The 25632-nt window shown below is 38.1% G+C and overlaps 1 protein-coding gene across 2 annotated transcripts in view; it reads left to right on the plus strand.

Moving 5' to 3' along the window:
- The first annotated feature begins 169 nt into the window (after window positions 1–169).
- Window positions 170–25632, plus strand: part of PPP2R5A (protein phosphatase 2 regulatory subunit B'alpha) — a 62077-nt gene continuing 36614 nt past the window's right edge. The window contains exons 1-2 of one of the 2 annotated variants that reach the window (XM_039359616.1): window positions 170–1144; window positions 22693–22889. In XM_039359616.1, the coding sequence (XP_039215550.1) occupies window positions 994–1144; window positions 22693–22889 (348 nt within the window). In that variant the 5' untranslated portion in view covers window positions 170–993. The remainder of the gene's footprint in view (window positions 1145–22692; window positions 22890–25632) is intronic. The other variant, XM_039359615.1, reaches the window with a different exon arrangement.

The following is a 25632-nucleotide window of genomic DNA, read 5'->3' on the forward strand; positions in this document are numbered from 1 at the left end:
TTCTGTTGTTCCGCCTTCTTCTGGTAATTCGGAGACCTCGCGTTTTTCAATTGGTTGTTTGCGCTTGTCAATCGTCTTTCGCCCGGCCCACCTCTAACGGTTGTTCCAACCGCTTCCTTTTCCCCCTTGTTAATCCCCTCCCCTTTTCCGAGTTCAGGCTCTGCTTCTGGCCCCGCCTCCGCTCCAGAGTCGGAACTCTTCTTGTCCTTGTTGCTCGAGCGTTTCCAGCAGGTTGTGCGCTGGTTCTGGAGTGGGAGTTTCGCCCTGTGCGCGGTTACGTTGCGCCGCGCCTGGCCGCCGGGGCTCCAGGAAAGAGGAAGCGGCGTCTCCCGAGCAGGAAGAAAGCAGCGCGGCGGCATGTTGGCCCGAGAGTCCGAGGGAGCTCCCGATGGGGGCTGAGGGGCTGCACAGCCCGGCCTCTCTGTGGCTTCTCCCCCAGCTCTTTGTTAAGCTCCGGCTCATCCCCGCGAGCTCCGGGCAGGGCGACTCGGGTGACCTTCTGAGAGACCAGCCCCACGCCGATTCCGCGCGCGCCGCTGCTAAAGTTTGCTGCTCGCGGGCGGGCAGCGAAGACGAGGCGGTGCAACTGCGGGGCGAAATAGAAACTTTTCCCCGGATTCTTGTTACTGCTCGGCGGCTCCGTTCTTGGGAAATCTGACTGACGCAGCGTGGTCTTTTTCTTCGAGAGCATCGGATTTGGAGCCTCCCTTTGCGACAGCATCGGATTAACAGCCTCCTGTCGAATCAGAAGCCCGTGCCCTGGAGGCTTCGCCCGCCTCCCCCAGGAATCTCCCAAGTTTGGACCCCTATTCGTCTTTCGGGCACCGGCTTAAGCGTCTCCTTTCCTTCTTCCCTGGGGCGAAGGAGGGGGAGATGTTCCATTAGGGGAGACCCAGGCGCGTCGCCGCTGCTTTTTTTGCTTTCAGTTTCCGGAGTGGATTTTATGCTTCAAGGAAGAAACGGGCCCGCCTGTTGTCTCTTGCGAGCCCCGCCATGTCGACGGCGATCACCGCCGCGGAAAAAGTGGATGGCTTCACCCGGAGGTCGGTGCGCAAGGCTCAGAAGCAGAAGCGGTCGCAGGGCTCGTCGCAGTTCCGCAGCCAGAGCAGCCAGTTGGAGCTTTTCCCGCTGCCCCAGCTCAAAGGTAATTCCCCGGCTGCACGAGGCGCAGAGGCGCGCTTGGCCTGGGGCTACAGGTGCCGGGGTGGGAGGGTGACTTTCCCGGGCCTTTCTCGAGTGGGCGGCTGGTGGAGCCCTGTAGTCTCGTGCCGCGATCACTCTGGGAGTGAAACGACCGCGCTCTTTCCCACCTTTTAATCTCCTTTTCTGTCAAGAAAAAAAAAAGGGAGACAGCTTTTCCTTTCAAACGCTTTGTCGGACGGGTCTTGCCTAAACATTTCACTGTTTTCACTTATTTCGAGAACCTTGCACTTGATATGATTAAGCGCTCATTTGGTCTGGTCTAAAAGTGTCCGCATTTCTTTTGATGGTTATACAGGTAGAAACAATTGTTATTCCGGTGGGTTGGGGATAAAAGAGGAACTGAATAGATTTTGGCTTTATATAGAGCAAAGTCTGCGAAGTTTGTTCAGAGTTCAAGCTGTTCTTTTTCTCCATTCTGCTTTAGAGATCTTGCACTTACTGTTTTCTTCCTGATCCTGCTGTGCAGCTGCTTCTGTTTACTTAAAAAAAAATCTAAAAAGCTTATTTGTCTTTAAAGCTGGAGCACTATGCTAGATTTAGTGCTGGAATTCATGTTCTAATAATTCATTAATTTTCTACAAGCTCATATAACTGTTTATTATATATTCCTGCACATTTCTTTATTCTTCCTTCATGGTTTATAGCTTGTGTAGTGTAAGACAAAGTATAATTTTGTACACTTAAGGGCCTAAATATGAGATTTTACTTCTAAATACCAGCACATATTTTAATTGAATGTTGAAGTAATTTTAATAAAAGAAATGTGAATTATATATTAAGTACTAAAATAGATGCCATATACTAATAGTATGTTTTATACTATACTGATATTCCTCGACTTACAATTATTTGTTTAGCGACAATTCAAAGTTACAATGCCACTGAAAAAAGTGGCTTGTGACCATTTTTCATATTTACAACCATTGCAGCATCCTCATGGTCATGTGATCAAAATTCAGATGCTTGGCAACAGACTTATATTTATCATGGTGGCAATGACCCAGGATGATGTGATCACCTTTTGCCAACCTTATGACAAGCGAAGTCAATGGGGAAGCCAGATTCACTTAACAACTTTGTAACAACTGTGGCAAGAAAGGCCATAAAATGGAGAAACACTCACTTAAGAACTGTCTCACTTAGCAACAGAAATTTGGGGCTCAGTTTTGGTCGTAAGTCAAGGACTGCCTGTAGTTCAGACTGAACATTTAAATATTTAAATATCTCAAGTACACACTTCAGTCTTTAGACTTTAATATATGAAACTAATACAGATTCTGTTGTATTTCATGAACTGAAACATTGTTTTGAATAATTTTATTGCTATATTATAATAGGTTATTTGCCATTATAATAATTTATATTTACTATTATGCTTTTTATACAAAGGCATATATAGAATAAACGGGTCCTCAGTGCTCTCTGAGCTTGGTTGTTTTCTTGCAAAGGTTTCATTATCCAAACTAGGTAACATCATCAGTGCTAGTATCTTACTGATATATAGAATCATAGTGTATGCATATACTGACAATTTGTGGATATGCATCAGAAGATCTGCAGAATTGGCACATAGTACTAAAAATGGAGTAGTTTTGATTTGGTAATCACTGTAAGAAGTTAATAAGATCTCAGTTTAAGTTTCATCAGCACTGGTGGTTTTACAAAATAGATTGTGTTTCCTAATGGGTACTTGGAAACTTCCATTTATTGTAAAATGTTGTTTTTCCCTCTATGCATTAAAGAAGTAATGGTAAAATATTTAAAATATAGATTTCATCTCTTTGTAGTGTGGGGGAGGAGCGTGTTTTCAGATCAGTGTTGACTCTTGCCTAGATAAGTCACTGCAGTTTTCTTGACAAAATTGTAGTAGTGGTTTGCTATTGCTTCCTTCCTAGGGCTAATAGAAGGAGTGAGTGCCCAAGATCACCCAGTTGGCTTTGTGCCTATGGGAGGACTAGAACTCATGGCGTTCTGATTTCTAGCTTGGTGCCTTTAACCATTACATCAAACTGCTCTCCATTACTCTCTTTGTAAAGTTTATTGTAATTATTACAGGATGTAACTCTCATTTAAATCCTGATAACATTATTGTGGAATGTTTACACTTTAATGTTGTGTTATCTATTGAGATGCATGCACTTTTGTTGTATATATTTTTTTAATTTGGGAGTTGACTGTTTTTATCTTTTACATATTAGCTACTAATAAAAAAAGGAAATAAATGATTGAAGAGTGGTTGAAGAGTCATGTAGCTGTTGTACCTCACTGTAATTTGCTCACCTATCAGTAGATTGAATAACATTAATATTTTTGACTGATTAAATATCTTTGGATTTATTCTATTGGAAAGTTCTTAATATTGAATTCAATAGAATAGAGCTGGAAGGGATCTTGGAGGTCTTCTAGTCCAGCCCCCTGCTCAAGCAGGAGAACCTATACCATTTCAGACAAGTGACTGTCCAGTCTCTTCTTAAAAATCTCCAGTAATGGAGCGCCCACAATTTCTGAAGGAAAGCTATTCCACTGGTTAATTGTCCTCACTGCTAGGAACTTTCTCCTTAATTCCAGGTTGCTTCTCTCTTTGATCAGTTTCCGATCATTGTTTCTTGTCCTGCCCTCTGGTGCTTTGGAGAGTAATTTGATCCCCTCTTCTTTGTGGCAGCCTGTCAAATACTGGAATACTGCTGTCATGTCACCCCTATTTCTTTTTTTCTTTAGACTTGTCAAACCCAAGTCCTGCAGCTGTTCTTCATATGTTTTAGCCTCCAGACTTTGGATCATCTTAGTTGCTCTTCTCTGAACTTTTTCCAAGGTCTCGACATCTTTTTTGCAGTATGGTGACTAAAATTGGTTGCAGTATTCCAGGTGTGGTCTCACTAGGGTTTTATAAGGCGGTACTAATACTTCATGTGATCTTGATTCTGTGCCTCTGTTTACAGAATCCAGGATTGTATTAGCTTTTTTGGCTGCTGCAGCACACTGCTGGCTCATAGTCAAGTGATCGTCCACTAGGGCTCCCAGTCCCTCTCACAGTTACTGTTTTTGAGCCAAGTCTCACCTAATCTGAACTTATATCTTTTTTTTTCCCTACCTAAATATAAAACTTTGCTTTTCTCCACATTAAAACTCATTTTGCTGGATAGGGCCCACTGTTACCGTTTGTCAAGAACTTTTTGAATCCTGAGCTTCTTGTCTTCTGGGGTATTGGCTATTCCTGCCAGTTTAGTGTCATCTGCAAATTTGATGAGTTCCCCTTCTATTCTCTCATTTATTCTTCCAATTTATATGATAGTTTACAATAAAATAAAAAGGTTTTATAATACATGATTATTTAACTTGTCAACCAACTATCAACATCTATACACACACACACACAGTTTTTCAGACAGACTGGTCTGATTGATTGCATCTTGGCATTTTGACTGCTATACATACATACATACATACATACATACATAAATGGATGAAAGCATTGCAGGCTGGCATGCTACAGAGGGACAGTAATTCTGTAAGACAGATATTATTCATAGACAAGCTGTGGCCTAATTAAATCTCCACCTCAGTTTCCCCGTTCTTCCTTTTCCTGAAGTTCCTTCAGTTCATAGAAATCCTTAGAAGAGATACTTATATCATTCTCAGTGAGTTCTTTGAAAGGAGCAAGATGGTGGTGATGTTGATACAGTTTCTGTAAAATTGTTTCTTCTTTTGTTTCTATAGAACTCAAGAGAGGTTGTTAATGGTTTAAAACAGCAGCTAGAGATTACACCACCAAACCAACATTTGTTTTACCTGAGTATGTTCTCTGTGTGTTGAGGAATCCATCTAGAACTTTTGTTTAACATATGGAATGATGATACTATTTTTTTGTCATTCTGATGTTTGTGCTCTTATTAGTTCCAACTGTTATATATTATTATACAAGTTGTAAAATAATGTCTTATAAATATTAACTTCGTTTGTGTTTAAAAAATAGAGCTGAAATGTAATATGTCCACTATTATAAATATTATTGATTTCATTGAATTGCATCTTTATAATGGACTATAAATCATGCTAAAAGATAATAATTGGGATTAATAAAATGTCAAGTTCTTCTCAAAAAATAATTTTTTCATAGATGCAGGAAAGACAGGCAACTGAGCTTTTTTAACCTGCTGTTTCCTGTAACGTAACTTACAGTTTAAATATGGAAAGAAATCTTGTTTGTGTTATGGCAAAAAGTCACAGTTTATGATGTATCTATTACATGCACCTCACCAGTCTTAGATAAGTTCTTCTACAAATGTTTCATATTGCCTTTTTGCAATCCTGAGAAAATGGTAAAAGCAAGGAAGATTATGAATTCTGCAGTTAAGTTTTATTTTCCCCACCCGGTGCTTTTCAGGTGTGTTGGAACTGTAGTTCCAGAATTTTAATTTAGACTCTGTTGGCTAAGAGTAATTCATAGTCCCAGCATATCTGGGTATATCAGCTTGATGTAGATTAACCTATGGAAGAAGGCCAAGCATCAAATTATGTTTATACATAAATAGTGCATTGTTACCTGGTTTGATAAAAATGGAGGAGATAGAATGAGGGTGCATGTTATGGATTTATTATAACAGAGCGAGTGAGTTTCCAAATATGGTTTTATTTTGTGACGTTGAGTTTTCTTAAGAAAGGTTTTGCTCTAACATGGATTTTGTTCTATGATCAACATGGCCTATTTTTTTCTTTTTATGTTCCTTTTTATGTTCAGAGTGCTGAATTTAGCCAGTGGGAATATGCATTGAAAGGAGAGTATTTTATATCAGTTGGAACTTTATTCTGATAGGGTACATTTTCTTTAACATCTGAGTAAAACTAAACTATTCTTACTAAGTGCATCATCTACATCTTCCAGATTTTTAAATCTGAAAACAATGCTGGACAACAAAGGCTTGTTCCTGAATACTTTTGAGTTTATCCCACAGGTTTTTGAGGCTAATCACAAAAATAACTGCAATTTAGTCTATGTACCATTCTATAGAAGTCTTCTTTATTGCAGTTTCTTCTTGTATGTATTGTAAATCTACTAATTTTCACTTGCGCTATAAGATGCTTTGTGGAAATGTGGAACTGTTGAAGCACATCCAGGACACATCCAATACAACTAACTGGAATATCTGTAGAGTTCTAAAAGTACTTGGAATGCAACTCAGATATACCAAGTACTATTGTTTTATATACTGTATATAAATGGGACAGCCTTGCAAGAGAGTAGCATTACCTTAAAAACAAATGATCATTCTGAAATAATTTGGTTCCAGGGCAGAAAATCATGGCACACGAATTATACTTGTTTACCTGATAAAGATTTTTTTTTTGCCTCTGTTTCACATAAAATTATGAAAAATTTTGTGAAATAATGAACAAGTGAAGGTTTTCATTATTTGAGACAGATGTTTCCAAGAATAACTGATGCCAGGATTAAGGAAGGCATTTTTATTGGTCCGCAGATGAGATATGCCGTAAAGACAAGTGGTTTGAAGATCTCTTAGTGGGGGAAAAATCACCTGGAAAGCATCCAAGGATGTCATTGAGAATTTATTTGGCAGAACATCAAACTACATTCAGCTATTGACAAACTTTTTACAGCATGAAGACTATGAAGTGCTACATGTCACTGAAGATTTATTTTCTGCATTCACACTTCGCCTTCTTTCCTGAAAATCTTGGTGCAGTCAACGATGAACATGGCAAAAGGTTTCATCAGGACATTGCCACAATGGAAAACTGGTATCAGAGCAGCAGGAATCCATCAATGCTGGCTCACTTTTATTGGGTGCTACAGTGAGATGAATTTCGTGGACATTTTTTTTGAAAAGGTTAATATTAATTACATGGTGGGATCTATTTACGTGAGCTGAATTTTAAAAATATAAGATGAATGAAGAAGTGGAATTAAATTGAATTTTCATTCCCCGATTAACATTCTGCATGGGGACATTAATTGGTCTCTATAGAAGAATAACGCAATGAGCAGTGTGGTGACCTAGTGGTAAATACGCTTGCCTCCCACTTGGAAGGTTGAGCGTTCAATCTTAGGTAGTGGGAGATATTTCTTTCCTAGGGCACAGATAAAAAATGTCTGCTGGGAACTCTGCGTAATGTCAGGAAGGGCATCTGACCAGTAAATGCTCAGCTCCTTCAGTCACCTCGATTCTACCTCAAATGAAAAGATTACGGGGTCCTAAAATGGTGTTTTATAGAAGAATAATGCAGACATAACTATGGGACATGCATTTTGCGTGTATAATGGTAAAAAATCAGAGATTTTAAAAGAAATAGGATGAATACTACTGTTTGTAGTAGAACATATTGTGCCATTCATCTTGACCAAATCTGCCTTAAATTATTGCTGTTTATTGAAAACCCCAACTATATCATTCACTTGATTTATGGTCATTTAGTGGTCATTTCTATAAGAATTTGTTTACAATATATTCATTTTATACCTCTGTGGTATGTAATCAGGACAGTGTAATTTGGTGTAAGATGTGGCAATTCTTTTTGACAGAAGAATGTTATATACAAATTGAAATGATGACTGAGTAATGTCAGCCCTATCACGAATTTTATCTAGATGTCTGACTTTGCATATTTTCATGAGGTTACAGTAACAGAACAGTGAGAAAATGACTCCTTGCTTGTGATTTTGGCTAGCTGCCAAATGCTAGGTTTTTTTTTCTTTTAAGAATCAAAATCCATTGGAAGTAAATCAGTTGTTCTTGCTTTAAGGAGAGACTCCCTAAGGAAATGGAATGATTACCATTTAAAGCCCAAGCCTTTCCTCACAATTTTTGATCCAAGCCAATGTCATATACCAGAGTCCATTTGGGAATATTGTATCACTAAAGGAATTGCCTTCCGTAGTAAATCTTTTAACTTTCATGTAATAACCTTACATAATCCTCCTCTCTCTCAGTATATAAATGTATTCAAATTTGTCTTTAAGAAAGCAGATTTTAACAAACTCCACATATAAGGCTCAAAATCCTGAAAGATAAACAAGCCTAAGAGAGATAGAACATTTTGAAAAATATGATACTGAAAGCACAGGCACAAACAACTCACATAAATGGAAAAATAGAAAGAAAAGACTTAAGAGATCTATGTGGATGAATAAAAAGCTGAAAGTTAAAAAAAATGTATAGAAAATGGCAGCTAAGGGGGGGAACACAGACTGGTAATTTGAAACAGGAAGGATAGAAGAAGGAAGATTAAAGTTAAAATGAGATGCTTCTTGTGAGGCATGCAAGCTAGAATAACAATTTTGGGAAAAGTAGATCCAAAACAAAAGTATAGTCAAGGAGGATGTTGGTCTATTATGCAGGAAAAATGGGAAGTAATAACAGGAAATAGGAAGAAGGTGGAAGTGTTTAACACTCTCTTTGGATCTGTCTTCTTTCAAAGAAAGGGAGAGAGCCACTTTTAATATTCCTGAGGCAAACAGACGGGGAACACAGTTCAGAGAAAAGGATTCTAGGAATTCTCCCTGCCACCTTAAAAAAAACATGTGTCTCCAGGGCCAGATGAAATATATTCCAGACTGTTGAAGGAGCCAGTGGAAGTGTTCTCAGAATTATCTAAAACCTTTGAAAATTCCTGGAAAATTGATAAATTGCTGGAGGAATGAAAAAGAGAAATTGTAGTTCCAATATTTATAAAGAAGGAGGAGGATCTGGAAAACCACAGACCAACTAGGTTAACATCTGTATTTTGAAAGATACTTGAATGGATTGTCAAGTACATGTTTGTTAGGAAAAGAATGAATATTAGGAATCACTAGGATTATTAGGAGTCATCAATGATTTTTCAAAAACAAGTCATATCATACTAGCTTTATCTCTTATGACAGAGTGAATGGTTTCATAGACCAAGGGAGTGCTGTTGGCATAGCATATCTTGTCTCATTTACCAAAGTCTCTCAACATCTCAATGTTTTTATGAAAGTTCCCTGGTTTTACATATTGTATGTTGTTGTACTCATAGATAACAAACAATTTTTGAGAAATAGTACCAAGCTTGCAAATGGCTGCATGTAGATATGAGAAGCAAAAGCTTGATTGTACTTTACATTTGTTAAATGGCGCTCTCTTGTACTTTAGAAAATAGATTTGGAACTCATTATTATGAAGAATTTCCTGATAAACAGCAGTTAAGCCATGGCACAGTCTGCTTTGAACAGTACACTAGTATGTATCCCTTGCTGGAAATGGAGATGGTTTAATGGATTCCTATGCTTATCATGTAAAAGTGTAGACTAAATGTTTTATGAGATTCTTCTTGACTCATTTATTGTACAAAAAAGTTAGTTTGGTTTGAACATTTGAAAAAACAAAAACAACAATGGACACTGCTTGATGAATCATATGTCACTTTACATTACCTTACAGAATTATGAAAGGCTCTTATCTTTTGGGGCTCATTGTGCCAAATTTGTGAATGCCTCCTATGAAATAATGGATGTTATTACCTAAGTAGGCAATTAAATGATTTTTCTAAAGAATTAATAAAAACAGTTTTTGGAAGGTTGACCTATACTGTTGAGTTAATGTTCTTGGAACTTCATTGTAAATCCCAATGATTTCATTAGAGCCTACTTACTTTTCAGGAAGTAGACAGAGATTCCAACCTGAATCATCTCTCTAGATTTAATCAAGATCTATCATACATCAGGAACAAGATCCTGGGTTTTTATAAGTATTAAAATTAAAATACAAATTAGATGCATTTTGCTGTGCAAGTTTACTTTTTAGTGGCTTTCAGTGTAACATCCTGAACCAACTGGGAGTTGGGAGTGGAAGGCACTGTGCTCACCTCATTCCTCATTGCTGTTGATGGAAGAGAAAAGATTGTGCCCACAGCATCTCACATGTTGGGTTCTCCAAGCTTTTCCCTTGCTGTTTAATATCTATATGAACTTGCTGAGTGAGGTTATCCATTGGTTTGGGATTCAGTATCATCATTATACTGGTATTGCCCAGCTTTGTATTTCAATCCTGGGCTGTGCAAATGAAGCTTTAAGGTACTGACCCAGTTTCTGGTGCTATTTTGTGTCTGGATGGGTAAAACAGACTTTAGCTCAGTCCTGACAAGACTGAATGGCTGTGGCTGTTTGATAGCCTCCCCCCCCCCCAGCCATTTTAATTGTAGGTGATTGATGGGGTTGCACTTTTTTCAAGACTGGGGCTTAACTTTTGGGTCCCTTTGGACTCACAGCTATTGCTTAAAGAGTATGTGGTAGTTATGTCTAGGAAGATCTTTGGAGAGTTACATCATATGAATGAGTTGCACTCTTTCCTTGTTGGAGAGGTCCTAGAGACCTCAACGAGACGATTACGAGACTATTACAGTGTGCTCTATATAGGGCTGCCCTTGAGGATCATCTAGAAGCTACAAAGTACAGTAAGGGGCAGTTTTCATACCCTTATGTCACCATTGTTTGCAAGCTGCATTGACTGTCATTTGGCCTCAGGGTACAATTCAAGATGTTGGTTGTTATATTTAAACAACCAGGAGCCTTGGTTGTGCAGTAGTTAGAATGCAGTACTGTAGGTTAACTCCATCCACAGCCTGGAGTTCAATCCTGATGGGGCTCAAGGTTGACCTAGACTTCCATTCTTCTGGGGTGAGTAAAATGAGGACTCAGATTATTGGGGGCAATCTCCTGATATTGTAAACAGCCCAGAGAGTGCTGTAAAGCACTACAGGGCCGTGTATAAGTCTAAGGGCTATCGGTTTTGCTATTGTGAAGCCTTTCATGACAAAAAACTCAGTTATCTAAAGCAGAGATCCCCAGTCCGTGGCCTGTTAGGAGCTGGGCTGCACAGCTGGAGGTGAGCAGCAGGTGAGTGAGCGAAGCTTCATCTGTATTTGCAGTCACTCTCCAGCGCTATTATCATCGACCCAGCTTCACCTCAGATCATCAGGCATTAGATTCTCATAGAATACAAACCCTACTATAACCTGCACATGCAAGGGATCTAGGTTGTGGGCTCTTCCTCCTCCCCTCCTCCATGGAAAAAAATGTCTTCCTCTGCCAAAAAGGTTGTGACCACTGATTTAAAGGACTGTTTTTCTTCATTGGTTCTGCCCACCTGGTAATATAGGTAGAGTGGGTGCTATACAGGTCCCTTCTGTTAAATGCTGTCATCTTATACGGCCTAGCAAATATGTCTTCTGTATTGTGGCTCCTGCTATCTGAGATTATCCCAGAGTATGGAGTCCTCTCTCTTGGGGTTCCTCAGTGCTTTTAAAACCTTGCTTTGGTCCCAGGTCTGGGGTTAATATGTTCAGAGGGCAGGTAGTTGTACTGAGTTTTAATAGTTATTTTAGTATGGACTATTTCATTTTGTTTATGAATTACATTTGGTAAACTATTCATGGGTGTCTATATTAAATCTAAAAAATAATCCCTACACATAAACATTGAAAATGATTGATACTAAATTCTTATTATGTCTAAAACTCTGTTCATTGACAAGTCCGAAAAAATAGCATAATTTCTCAATGGAAGATTTGCAATTGAATGAATTGAAAAGAACAACTGATTTTAAAGTCACACTTTTTAAAAAAGTGTTCATTGACTTTAGAATTGGTTTCAAGTGCAGCTTCCATTGCAGCATCTGCAAGGCAGGTAAGGGATCCAAATGATGAAACATGTGTAACAATCTCATGCAAACGCCATCTTGTGTTAGAGGTTACAGTGGAAGTACAGAAGGTGACATTTGTGTGATGATATCTATACATCTATGTTACCATGTTGGGATTGTAGTTTGCTGGAAACACACTGACTTTGAAATCACAGTATAAACTCAAATGTTTATTTTTATTTGTAAATGAGGTAATATAAATGGGAAAAAACTCCTATACTTTATAATAAAGGAACCAGAAGTACGATAAAGTATGTTAAAGTTTGTCTGAGATTATTAGGACTATTTCTTCTAGTTTAAAATTTGAACATCCACATATGAGAGAAGTGTTCTCTTTTCTCTGCTATCAAGGGAGATAACTTGTTTGCATTCACATCATTTTTAAAACACTGAAGATATTTTTCTGGTTAAAAAAATATTGAATTTATTTGACTTGGAGTAAATTCTAAGTTGTATAATACAATGACACCTCGGAACTTGACTGCCTCAAAACACGTTCAGTTTGGTACTTGACACATTTTGATGTGAAAATGTTGTCCCGGTACTCGTTGTTTGTTTGGTTCTCGACATGCTGCGATACAAAAAGGGGGAGGACCGTAGAGGGTGGACAGGAAGTCGGCCATGCTGGGAAGATCACTGACATAGGAAAAGGGACAGACAAGTAGTCCTTCCCAGCAGAAACAAAGGGTCATGTGGTAAGTCACGTGGTTGCTTTGGCACTCGTTTTTAATATTTGTTGCACCTTCCAGAACCAATTAACAACAAATACCAAGGTATCACTGTAGTATATTTCAGTATATTAATGAAACTATATTTTCTCCCGTTGCCAAAAGCATCCATCATCCTTATTAAAACTAAGGCTTTATTTATATGATTTAAGCAGTCCTCCATGTCATATACGGTAAGTCATTCTGAGCAGTTTACAAGATTAAAACAAACTTTCCAAACAAACCACCCCTCACCCACCTCCATATCTTCCCACCCAGGTTACAAGGATAAAATGTTAACTTATCATCAACAGCAGCTGAGCTTATCTACCCCTCACCCAAAATGCTTTCTACAGATAGATACATTAATTACAGACTTTCTTTGTTCTTTGCAACTACTCCTGTGCCTTACTTCTGGAAAATTCCTTTAGACTTGGTAATAATTTTCTGGGATATGTAGAGTTGTTATTCTGGAGGTAGGGGGTTGAAAAAACAGCTATTGCTGTAGAGGGGCTGCGTAGCCCTCTTGATTCTTATTTTAATAGACTTTGTCTTACTTGCATAATAACTAGCCAGTTTTGGTTGGTCTCAAAAAGCTAGGCAAAGTCAGTCCTGGTTAGCATTTGGAAAGATGATTCTGGGAAATACCAAGGCTGTATAGGGCTGGAAAGTTTGAAAACAAAAAACATCCCTGGAAGAAGAAAATGACAAACAACTTTCTCATTATTAACATGAGAAATACATGGGATCTCAGTTGGGAATTGAATTCAACATAAAAGAGATTTTACATTTTTCTATATTTTAGTAATTGATATATTACTGAATGCAAATGTATTTCTTTGGAAGAGAATTATATAATTTATTTTTTTAGAAATGAAAAGAATTGTATCTTTATATATAATATTTTAAAATATGGATCATTAAAATTGTTTTTGTGCAGTAGTTTTTTCAGAGACTGTTCTTAACATGAGTTTTTCAAGAAGTGACCTCCTTAGAATACTTGATTTTTAAAAAATAAATTTCAGTGAACATTAACAACTAAGTATAGTAGCTGCCCATTGGCAATCTTCATATTAATAACTTCTATTTAAATCTTCAACATCTTGTGGGGCAGCAAAGTATTATATTTCTTTTTCCATGATTATGGCATTCAAGTTGTGTTACAGTCTAACTGTGCAGGCATAAAATTGAATTGCCATTATTGAACAAGATGAAAGTTATTATTCAAATTTACTGGCTAACTTATATTTATATAAGTTATATATATTTAAGTTTCTTAAACTGAAAACTAGGAATAATTGTGAAATCTGGCCAGGCAGGTAGGATGTCCTTAAATTCCTAATAGCTCTGAATTATACGGAGTGTTAACACCCATATTATTCCTGTGTCATTTATTATGTTATTTAATTATAGTTGTATTTTTGCAGTTCAAGTAGAGATAATGTAACTTGCTATAAAATGTTATTTAATATCAAGTCTAATTATGATGGGTTTTTTTGTACTTCTAAATAGATGAGTTGTGACTATTGATATTAAGTCTAAATCCCTCGTAATGTAAGTCAGGCATTTGCAACTGCTTATGCAACATTAGCAACAAATTGTTTCCTTCTGTCTTTTTTCCATTCTTTGTTAACCTGTGTCCTCACCTTAGTTGCTTAGCAGCCCATAATAACCAAGATGAAACACTCAATGTTCCTGCTAGGATATTTAGTTTGGCATTTTATCTGCTTTTGCCCCATAGATTATGCTACTATTAGTGGTAAATTATGCTGTTGCAGCATCAAGATTGTTAAATAGGAGTCCAAATCCAAACCATCTGGTCAGCATCAGCTTACCATCATTGGCTCAGAAACTCTGGAAGAAACCTGTTATATCAACATCATGATTAGAATAGTAGTCTTAAGTCACCAAGATACCGCGTTTTGTAACCCTAAAATAGAGGCATATTCAGAAAACTCCCTAGGTAGAACATTCTAAAAATACGTTTGTATAGATATAGAGTTCATTATGTACTTATTTAATATATTTTGAAACAGGTATAAGCAAAAATATTAGGAAATTAAAATAAGTATGAAATTAAATGATACTATTTAATTATTTTCAGTAATTTAAATTATAATTAGGATTCATATTAAAAAAAATTCACATTAGGGACTTTATTACGCCCTTGCGACACACTGCAGCATGATTTATGTATTGTTTTTTGTACTTCTAGAACTTGAATTTTAAAAATTAAAATATTAAGAACTTTTACTTTACTTTTGTTGGGAGGAACTCCCCCGTTCGGTCCTTCCAGCCAGGATTCCCCTTGACAGTGCGGCGCAGAAGAAATAGATCGTGAAGCCAGCTACCAGAAAGAGGTTTAATTTCGAGGATCAGCGTTGAGTGACAATTCAGCTCGAGTCCCCGGCTAGCTAGGCAGAGTGATCTTTAAATAGGGGTTTTTATACCCTTTTGTGGTTTCCAAACTTGTTATTTCTGATTGGTAACAAACTTATCATTTCTAATTGGTTAGTTTGAATCTGCCTTTTCTGATTTGTTGGTCAGTGACTATTGTTGGTTAAATTTCTTTGCTAATCCTGCCTGAAAGGTGTTATTACTTTATTGTTGTGTCCTGATTGTTGCTAGCTGGTTCTTCATTGTGTGTGTCAAGTGTTTGCCATTTAGCCTCAGGCTGCTGTTGACCCAGTTTAGTTGGGGTGTTCCTAGATTATTTCTTGGTTGGGCTGGGGAGGGGGTGTCCAACTCTCATCAATCCCCCCATTTTGGGCTATCACTGGAGTATCAGTGACTAGCCCAACTGGTTCATATATACGGTAGTGGTGATCAATTTGGCACATCATGAGAGATGTTTTCTTGCTTTGTCCCTTGCTCCTGATGGGAGTTGTGCAGATCTTTAAGCATTTTAACCCTAAAGGAGTTAATTGGCATAGGCAACAAAGGAGGGCTCCACCTATTATGACTGTGATTATACTACCAATAAGAATTTTCAACCAATGGAAGTCTGGTAACCATGAAAAGAGCCAGGAAAGGTCCCAGGATGACTGGTTGTGCCCAATGTTTTGTGCTAGTTCTTTTAAATGTTTGATATCTCGTTCAATTAGCCCAGATTGGTCGGATAAATTGAAGCAGCAGAGCCCTCTGAATTCTTCACAGCCATGATTGTGCCTCAATAATAGGTAGTCAATGGCTGCTCTATTTTCAAGGGTGGCTTCTCTGATTTGCCTTAGTTCTCTGTTTAAGGCGTCCAGTGCATGGGAAGTGGTGTTTAAACTTTTAGCTAGGGTACATGCCAGGCTGTTTATATTCCTTGAGTTTCGTGCTGCGAGCCCTGGCACTCCCACTAGAGAGACAGCCAATGCAATATATTCAGTTTTCGTGAGAAGGGGGGTTTTGAAATCGCAGTCAGGAGGTAATGGGTGGAAGCTCCTTCTTTGTCGCCTTTGTAGGGAGGGCATCAGCATGGTTAGTTGTCCTAACGTGCAAGGGCCCCCAGTGGAATTTGCAGGCAGGTAGGAATAAGCTCTCAGGCCACATAATAGAAACCATCCTGTAGGAAGTTTCACATAGCCATATGAGAAGGTGATGGCTTTGGTGTTGTTGCAGACCAGTTCAGTGTTTGTGAGGTTGTAGCAGTTGGAAACTTTAGTCTGGTGGCATCCAGTCAGTGTGAAACAAGTAGCTGCTTGGGTTACTGCTGCTACTTGTAATGTGTACATGCTGTTGTCCTTTATGTTTGTACTGGTTCCCCAGTCAAAAATGTTATAGTATGAGGCTATCAATGAGTGTCCCCTTAACTTAGTGTCATTGGTGATAGCTTTTGGTGCTATTGCTACCCCCATCAAGCATGTGGTTAAGATGTCTTTCACCGATCTACCTCCAGCAAGGCAAAAGTCTGTAGTGTTCAGTACTTCCTTCGCTAAATACTCCCACCCGTTCCCTTTTTCCGGAAATAGGTTTGGTTCTATAAACCCAGAGGTACATTTCAAATAGAAAAACATAATATACATAACACATAAGATTCTAACAATGGTAAACTTAATCCCCTCCCCCATTTGTCTCAATTTCAAAAAAAACGTTTTTAGTGTCCACTCTTCAGTTTCTGGGTTTTTCTTGAGCCTCAGAGGTGGAACCTTGGGTGTTGTCTCAGGTACAACGCTATGCTCTACAACTGCCGGTTTAACATGTGTCCAGTGGATCCAAGCGTTCCTTTCAGCTACCTTGATTGCTGTCTGGGTGGTTAGTAGAACTTGAAAGGGTCCACTCCACTTTGGTTGCAGTGGTGACTTTTTAGTGGATGGCTGGATTCAAAACTCAATTCCATGGCTCAAATGGATGGAGGCAGCATCTGGGTCTGTGTGTTCTGCTTCCAAAGGCTTGGGAGAGGGTTTCAGGGCTGAAAGATACAAGAACAAGGTTTCCCCCCCACTTTCTGGGTGGACTCTACCAGGAGAGGCAGACAAAAGGTATGGAGAACAAAGGGCAGGAAAAGAATTGGAAGGGGGGTAGCTTGCAGGCAGTTTGAAAATGCTGAAAACTCCAAATAATTTTAAAAGCCTAATATTTTAATATGTGCAACTTGCCAAGGGTAGGAGAACATTTATTCTAAAATAGACCACATTGTTTTAGAGATTAGAAAATGCTTATTTGTTTCAGAAAAGTTTCATAGTAGTTTCACCAGTAAGTGATAGGATACGAAAAGTAACTTAAGGAAATTATTTCCCCACACAAGCAGTCTTGAGCTTCAAGAGGCTCTTGTAGATAGACACACATTTTTCAGGAAAAAGATAGATAAAACACATATAGTAAATGCAAGTGAAACTTCCAACAGATAAACTTAAAACAATCCCTCCTGGTAACTTAAGGCTGTTCTTGAACGTACACAGAGAGAAAGAGGAAAACAAACAAACAAACACATTTTTTTTTCTTCACTCTGTTGGCCAGACAGAGTGAGGTTTTTCCTTTTTGTGGCTTATTTTAAGCAGAATTTCTAACAGACTTTAAAATTCTTTTTCCTTTGGATTTGAAACAGTTAACAGTCACATTTACCTCTCATGCACAGACTTTGACAAACATATATACACAAAGACAAGAGAACAGAAGTCTTAGTTTTATACATCCTAGTCATTCCCACCATAAATTTCAGATAACTCAAGTTAGGGAAGGCACACATTTTAAACATACCACGTGGTTGCATAGAGAAGAGAGAGAGAGATAGAGAGAGGGAGAATCACTATTTCTTATTTTCCCTTTTAAGTACCTTTATTTAGCCAAATTGGTTTCCCAGCAAGGCCCTAACCAAAGTCTATTTTTTTTCTATACACTACACAGTCAAAGTCTCCTTGTGAGACTTCTTCCTAACACAGTCGAAGTCCCCTTGTGAGACTTCTTTTCCTAACAGTCGAAGTCTCCTTGTGAGACTTCTTTCCTAACACAGTCGAAGTCTCCTTGTGAGACTTCTTTCCAAACAGTCGAAGTCTCCTTGCGAGACTTCTTTCCCAATACAGTCGAAGTTTCCTTGCGAGACTTCTTTCCCCCAATACAGTCGAAGTCTCCTTGCGAGACTTCTTTCCCCCAATACAGTCGAAGTCTCCTTGCGAGACTTCTTTCCTAATACAGATTCTCGGAGATGAGCAGCCACCTCCGCTCGGGGCTACTGCTTTGATATTTACTGGCAGAAGGGGTCCTGGCTTGCCCAGAATAGGGTTCTCTTTCTCTGCCCGCTCGGTCCTCCTCTCTCACCAGAAGGTCTCACGCTCCGATGCCCCCCCCCTTTGCTTTCCCGAATCCTGCCAGTCACGGCTCCAGTAGAGCTAGCAGCAGGTCGGGGTGCGGCTAGAGGGCACACGGAGGGAGCGAGCTCCAGCTGATTCTAAGAGGAGGATGCCTCACACACACACTCATGCATTCTTCCTTTCGTTCCCCCAGACCCTTTAACCTAATAGATTTAAATTTTGGTGGCAATTTCCTGGTAGCTGTTCGAGCGTAAGACTCAAAAACTCCCTTTACTACCCGATGCCAACCGGGCAGGGTCCGAGGAGGCTTCCCCACGGATCAAAGTGTCCGCTGCCGGCTGGGTGATGACTCTTCCGGCCCCGGTCCGGTGGCTGGGTGAGCTGGAAGTCCCTTCGTAGGTCGCCAGATTGTTGGGAGGAACTCCCCCGTTCGGTCCTTCCAGCCGGGATTCCCCTTGACAGTGCGGCGCAGAAGAAATAGATCGTGAAGCCAGCTACCAGAAAGAGGTTTAATTTCGAGGATCAGCGTTGAGTGACAATTCAGCTCTAGTTCCCAGTGATCTTTAAATAGGGGTTTTTATACCCTTTTGTGGTTTCCACACTTGTTATTTCTGATTGGTAACAAACTTATCATTTCTAATTGGTGAGTTTGAATCTGCCTTTTCTGATTTGTTGGTCAGTGACTATTGTTGGTTAAATTTCTTTGCTAATCCTGCCTGAAAGGTGTTAATTACTTTATTGTTGTGTCCTGATTGTTGCTAGCTGGTTCCTCATTGTGTGTGTCAAGTGTTTGCCATTTAGCCTCAGGCTGCTGTTGACCCAGTTTAGTTGGGGTGTTCCTAGATTATTTCTTGGTTGGGCTGGGGAGGGGGTGTCCAACTCTCATCACTTTTGAAAATGAATGAAAGTAAACAAAATGTCAGAAATATGCAACAGATAATATGCAAAGGATAAAACAGCACATAAATTGTTTAGAAATCTACCCATAAACAAAGTATGTATAATTTAGCTAATTGGACAAAAACAAACACCCATGATCTGAAATAGTTAATGTCTTTCCCAACACTTTTGCCTTCCTTGAATTGATCCTAAGGCTATGCCTGATATTTGTTAGTTACTTGGATAAGTATTTATGAAAATTATCAGCATTCTGCAAGTCTCCCTAGATGCATTGTGGAGTTAATACTTTCTAGATGAAACAAATATAACCCATAGGATTGTGCTCTTTTGTCAGCATTTTTTCATAGATCTGAATTTATTTATGTGAATGTAATACAAAAATGTTTTAGGTCTAAGCTTGTGACTGTCTTTAATAACCTTCATGTCAAGATATCCTGAGCCAGTTAGATTTTGCTCTTGTACTGGAAACCACAGTGTGGTTACCAAACATGCACAGCTTAAAATAGGTCATGTGTTTGCCAGCTTGAGGGTCACACTGAAATAACCTTACTTTAAAAATAACCTTTTTTCCATTATAGGGTTCTTCTGTTCTTTTAGCAGTCAGTTTTGAATATATTTGTCCTGGCTGGCAGTTTCAGTTTCATCTAAATTTATAAAGTTTGTTGTTGTTTATTGCTTCAGGATACTGAATTTCGGTGTTGAAAAATCAGCTGTAACATTTTAGTCATCCAGGATAAAATGCATTGTTTCAGTATAAGGATTGTCATCTCTTAGATTGTCCATGTGATATTATTTGTTCAATACAACTTCCTTGTGTATTTGTATTTTATAAATGTGTTGTTTGTTACCTTAAAATTTGGTATTCTAGAGCCTGAGAGTAGCCACTGTCTAAGGTAATAACTGAGCCCTCCAATCATGCAGATTGCTATAGACATCTTTCATGAATTAGATTTATTTTGAATCCCCACACCAAAAGTAAAAAATTAAATTGGCTATTGTAATGAATGGTTTTAATTCATAGTTTCTTTTCTTCTGTTAAATGAACTGCAAACATGAGACACTGTCCTTGTTGAAGCCTCCCCTGACATCATTTTTTTCAGATCTTCTCAAAATAAAATTTGTGCTAAAACAAGCACAGTGGCCACATCTTTCATTTGGCAGGAATGATAAGATACTTGAGGGTCATTTTCCAATAGCCTTGGCATACACATGCTACCCTGATAAAGCTTGAACAAGCAGTCCTCCTTTTTACCAAGATTCACTATCTACAATTATTTATTTATAAAATGAATATGGTGTTGAATCCAAATGACTTAAGGTGGCTTACAATCAAAACAGCATCCGTACCAAAATGTACACAACAATACACACATTATATACATATAAGCTAACAATACCTTAGAGTTGCATGCCTACTTTCAAGAGTGCAAAATGCATAGTGAACATTACCTTTGTGTTCGTTTCAAATTAGCAAAATATTTGGAGAAATTTTGCTTATCTTATTGTGTGCTATGTCTGCATTGGAAATGAATATTGCATATTTTAAAGTTCTATTGTCTCATATATGGATAAGGAATCTGTAGCCCTCCACAGTTGTTGGATTTCAGCTCACAGCAGCCTCAGCCATTATAACCAGTTGTAAGCTGAGACTGATCCTCTACTCCATTTTGTGGCTTGTGGAGGATTTCACTTCATTTCTAAATCTATTACTATAATTGACTTCAAACGATCATTTGAGGTTATTTACTTGCTAATTTTAGTCCACAGTCAGAGTCCTTTTCCAAATTTAATTTGTATAACCAAGACTGATGGCAAAATTCAGATTCATGTGATTTCTGATTGAAGTTGTTCTGCTAATATGAAAAGTTATTAGTGTTTTGAAATAAATCTCATATCTAACTGCTCAGAGAAATTTATACAAGTTCTAGCAATGTAATAGAGTCTTTTAGGGAACCCCATGAGATAGGTGAGAGTGAGTGAGAGAAAGATATTGCTGATTATATTTTGTACTGGCAATGAGATTTCAAACTTTGTAGTTGTGTAATTGGAGGAAAAAGAAAGAGCTAAACTTCTGAGAAAGCAAACAAACCAAGAACAGCAGAGCCAACAGACTCAAGAGGTGAAAAAATTAACCCTATGATACTAGAGTGATCAGCTGAAATTCTTTTATTTCTAAGCTTTGCTTTCACAATGAGAAATAGTCTAAACTGGATAAGATAGATGCATCATATTTTCATATAAAATTCTCATAATTTTGGCAATTAACAATTTTTAAATAATTTTGCTAGAAAAATTCAGCATATATATAGTCCTTGTTTAACTACCACAATTGCATAATACTAAGTGGGAAATCATGTGACTGTGCTTAAGATTTTACTGCAGCTTTTCTTTTCCCCCACTCCCCAACCCTTTGGAATGCTTACCTAAGCCCTGGGATAATTAGAAGAAGGGAATTAATGTTTGTATTTACATTCATTAGGCAGCAAGGGATTGCAAAAGAAAAAGCAGGCACAGGATGGGGAATATATTTTGAAAGGAATGCACAGCCCCAAGTGCATTAGACAAACAGACTGCATTAACACATTCTTTCAATGGGTATTCCCCATCATGCGCTTGCTTTCTCTCTTTTTGTCCCTTCCTCTCCAATCTCTCTGCTCTACAAAAGGGAAAAAGAAAAGAAGAGGGTGAGGTATAGGACAATGTGTACTAATTGACTGTAATGGAGAACATGTAACTGAAGGAGGTGCTGCAAAGATTGTAAATGAATGCCATGGTCGCAAAGTTATTTTTTCAGCATTGTTGTAACTTTGAACAGTTGTAGTATAAGACAATTAGCAAGCAAGATTTAACTCTGGTAATTACTATTCAAAAGTTTGGTAACATAAATAAGTATAAAAATTTGCATTCAGCACTCAATGTAAATTTAATTCTGATTTTCTCTCCAAGAAAGGATAATCACTTCTTATATGTGGAAAATATGCTGCTTTATTCTCAGAAATTTATTTAATTATTTTGTCAGTATCAGGAAAAGTATTTTAAAGATTAGGCTAGAAGACCAAATTTAAATTCAGTGTTCACAACACATTTTTTGTAGTTCTGTTCCTGTTGTTGAATAATTATATTTTGTGTAGAGGGACTCTATAGATAAGATATATAGGTTGAATAATGGAATGTCTGTTCAACTAATCATTGAACAATTAGTTTAGATGAATTATTTTAAAATAGTTAAGGTATTTAAATAAGATATCATATTTGATCACAGAAGATATTGAATATCCTTGGATATAATCACTGTGTCTCAGCCTAACATAGCGTGTTTTGAGCACAATTTGATGAGATTCCAGTAACTATTATCTTGAACTTCCTGAGGAAATATATACTAAAAATGTGATATTAAATAAACCACATATTTGACCTATATACTAAAAGTTATAGAACAATAAATTCTAATTCACTTTTTTCCTTTTATAGATGCCTCTTCAAATGAACAACAAGTTCTCTTCTGTCAGAAATTACAGCAGTGCTGTGTATTATTTGATTTCATGGACTCTGTCTCTGACTTAAGGAGCAAAGAAATTAAAAGAGCAACACTGAATGAATTAGTGGAGTATGTTTCTACAAATCGTGGTGTGATTACTGAATCAGCATATTCAGAAATTGTAAAAATGGTAAGTAAGTCATGTGAACTATAACTCCTTTAAAAGGATTTAGAAATGAAATTTATTAAAGACTTGTCTGTCTTCTGAATTGCCTTTTTTGTGGCAATTAGATAGTGCTTTTGCTGCTCTTGTAGTTAAAATTTAACATTAAAATTGGTCTAAAGGGTGATTTTTTTCACACTAATAAATAGCTTGTTCGATTATGATATAAATGAAAAGTTTCATACTGATGTTATTTTTTCACTTGGATTCATTTTAGATATCAGTAGGACTCACTGAAAATTCTGATAATATAAAGTGGGAAACATAAGCATACATTCAGAAAAACTGAAATAAAATGGAATATTTTATATGTAAAAGTATACCTTCCCTCAGTTCTATTGTACTGCATTTTAATATCACTTCTTGTGGTATTACCTTGGTTCCTCCTTGTTCAGTATCTTGTGACATACAAACCCCTTATCTTTGCACCGTCAAAATTTAGTTTTAGTAGTGCGATGGCTAAAAATCAATGATAACAGCTTATTATCACACTCAGGAGGGAAACAATGACAGTTTTGCTTTAAGACCCAAAAAGGCTTACTGTAGTTTAAACAAACAAGGGACCTTGTTGTATAATTTGGAAATATAAAAATCTGTGGCGCTCTCTTAATCTGTAATATACAGTACATCTTGTTATTTTCCATGATCATGTGCTTATCAGTCTTCAGTTTTGCAGGAAACAAATCAAATCAAAATACTCCTCCTCCCTCACATTATTTAAGTGTGGCTTTTGGTCATCAAAATGTTGCTTATGCTGGTAGATATTAAAGTTTTTCAAGGACAAGATTGAACCTTGCGAAGCCCCAGGATTCGGTTCTCCCTTCTGGGAGTCTGGTACATAGAATGAAAACAAACAAAAGTAAAGCTAACTAGCTAGATATGGGGTTAAATAAAAATTCACAATATTTCCTTCTCAGGAGTATAGAGTATTTGGATCTGAAGTGCTGCTTATTTAAGGAACCACTGACAGGTAGTGAACACTGTACCCATACCCATACCGAATCTGTCCCCATACTGGTTCTGTAAATGAACATTATGGAAGACAAAGTCATGGAATGGTCAAAGGGAATAATCAGAATTGCTTATTTAGTCACCCCATAGAAGTGAAAACAGGATTGGCAGGGATCTAGAAATGGATATTAACTTGAAAAGATTTCCTGTCAGCTGCCCATGTCTTTTAGATTCTAAAAATCTTGTTCGTTACATTTTGCTACACTAGCAAAATCAGTTTGTAAAGGTACAGCTGACATTCTTTGAAAACAGCTGGCTTTCAATAGGCAAAGCTGAACTGAAGGCGTGTATATCCATGCATAGCTTTGTATATAACAAAATAACAGTTGGAAGGGACCTTTGAAGTCTTCTAGTCCAACCCCCTGCTCAGGCAGGAAACCTTATACCAGGGGTAGGCAACCCAAAACACTCAAAGAGCCACTTGGATCCATTTCCCACCGAAAACAAAACACTGGGAGCCGCAAAACTCTTTTGACATCTAAAATAAAGATAACACTGCATATATCCTTTTTTACCTTTATTATATACATATACATATACAATAAAGGTAAAAAAGGATATATGCAGTGTTATCTTCATTTTAGATGTCAAAAGGGTCTCCCTCTCTCCCTCTCTTTCTCTCTGCCCTTGGTCTGCTAGTCCTCTTCCCCCACTCTTTCTTTCTCTCTTTCTTTCCTCTCTCTCTCTTTCTCCCTCTCTCTTTCTCTTTCTCTCTCTCCTCTCTTTCTCTCCCCCCCCTCTCTCCCTCTTTCCGATCTTCTGCTCACCTGGCAAGTTGTCTTCAAGCTGTTCTCCAACAAGCTCAGGGGTAGGCAACCTCGGCTCTTTTATGACTCATGGACTTCAATTCCCAAAATTCCTGAGTTAGCATAGCTGCGCTTCCTGCTTCTTGTAGAGATGCAGCAAAGGGAGGAGCCCTGCCCCAAAAGTTTTTCAGCTTCTCAGAGAACACTGTGAGTCCACTCTCTTTTATACACACACACACACACACACACACACACACACACAAAACAACACACACACAGAGAGAGAGAGAGAGAGAGAGAGAGAGAGAGAGAGAGAGAGAGAGAGAGAGAGAGAGAGAAGCAGGGAAGCGCAAGTGCCTCTCTCTGTCTCTATCTCTCTCTGTAAATGGCAGAGGAGGCTGGGAGCCATAGGGGAAGGCTCAAAGAGCCAGATGTGGCTCTGGAGCTGCAGGTTGCCGACCTGTGCTCTATACCATTTCAGACAAATGGCTGTCCAGTCTCTTCTTAAAAACTTCCATTGTTGGAGCTTTTACAACTTCTGGACGTGTAAGGTGTTCCACTGATTAATTGTCAGGAAATTTCTCCTTAGTTCTAGGTTGCTTCTCTCCTTGATTAGTTTCCATCCATTGCTTCTTGTCCTGCCTTCAGGAGCATTGGAGAATAGCTTGACTCCTCTTCTTTGTGGCAACCACTTAGATATTGAAACACTGCTATCATGTCACCCTAGTCCTTCTCTTCATTAAACGGGACATATCCAATTCCAGTAACCATTCTTTATATGTTTTAGCCTCCAATCCCCTAATCATCTTTGTTGCTCTTCTCTGTATTCTTTCTAGAGTCTTAACATATTTTTTACACTGTGGTAACCAAAACTGGATACAGTATTCCAAGTGTGGCCTTACCAAGGCATTATAAAGTGGTATTAACACTTCTCATGATGTTGATTCTATCCT

The sequence above is a fragment of the Crotalus tigris genome, unplaced genomic scaffold (genome assembly GCF_016545835.1).
Source record: "Crotalus tigris isolate CLP2741 ecotype Arizona unplaced genomic scaffold, ASM1654583v1 scf7180000019097.2288821080:1192077, whole genome shotgun sequence".
Lineage (NCBI taxonomy): Eukaryota > Metazoa > Chordata > Lepidosauria > Squamata > Viperidae > Crotalus > Crotalus tigris.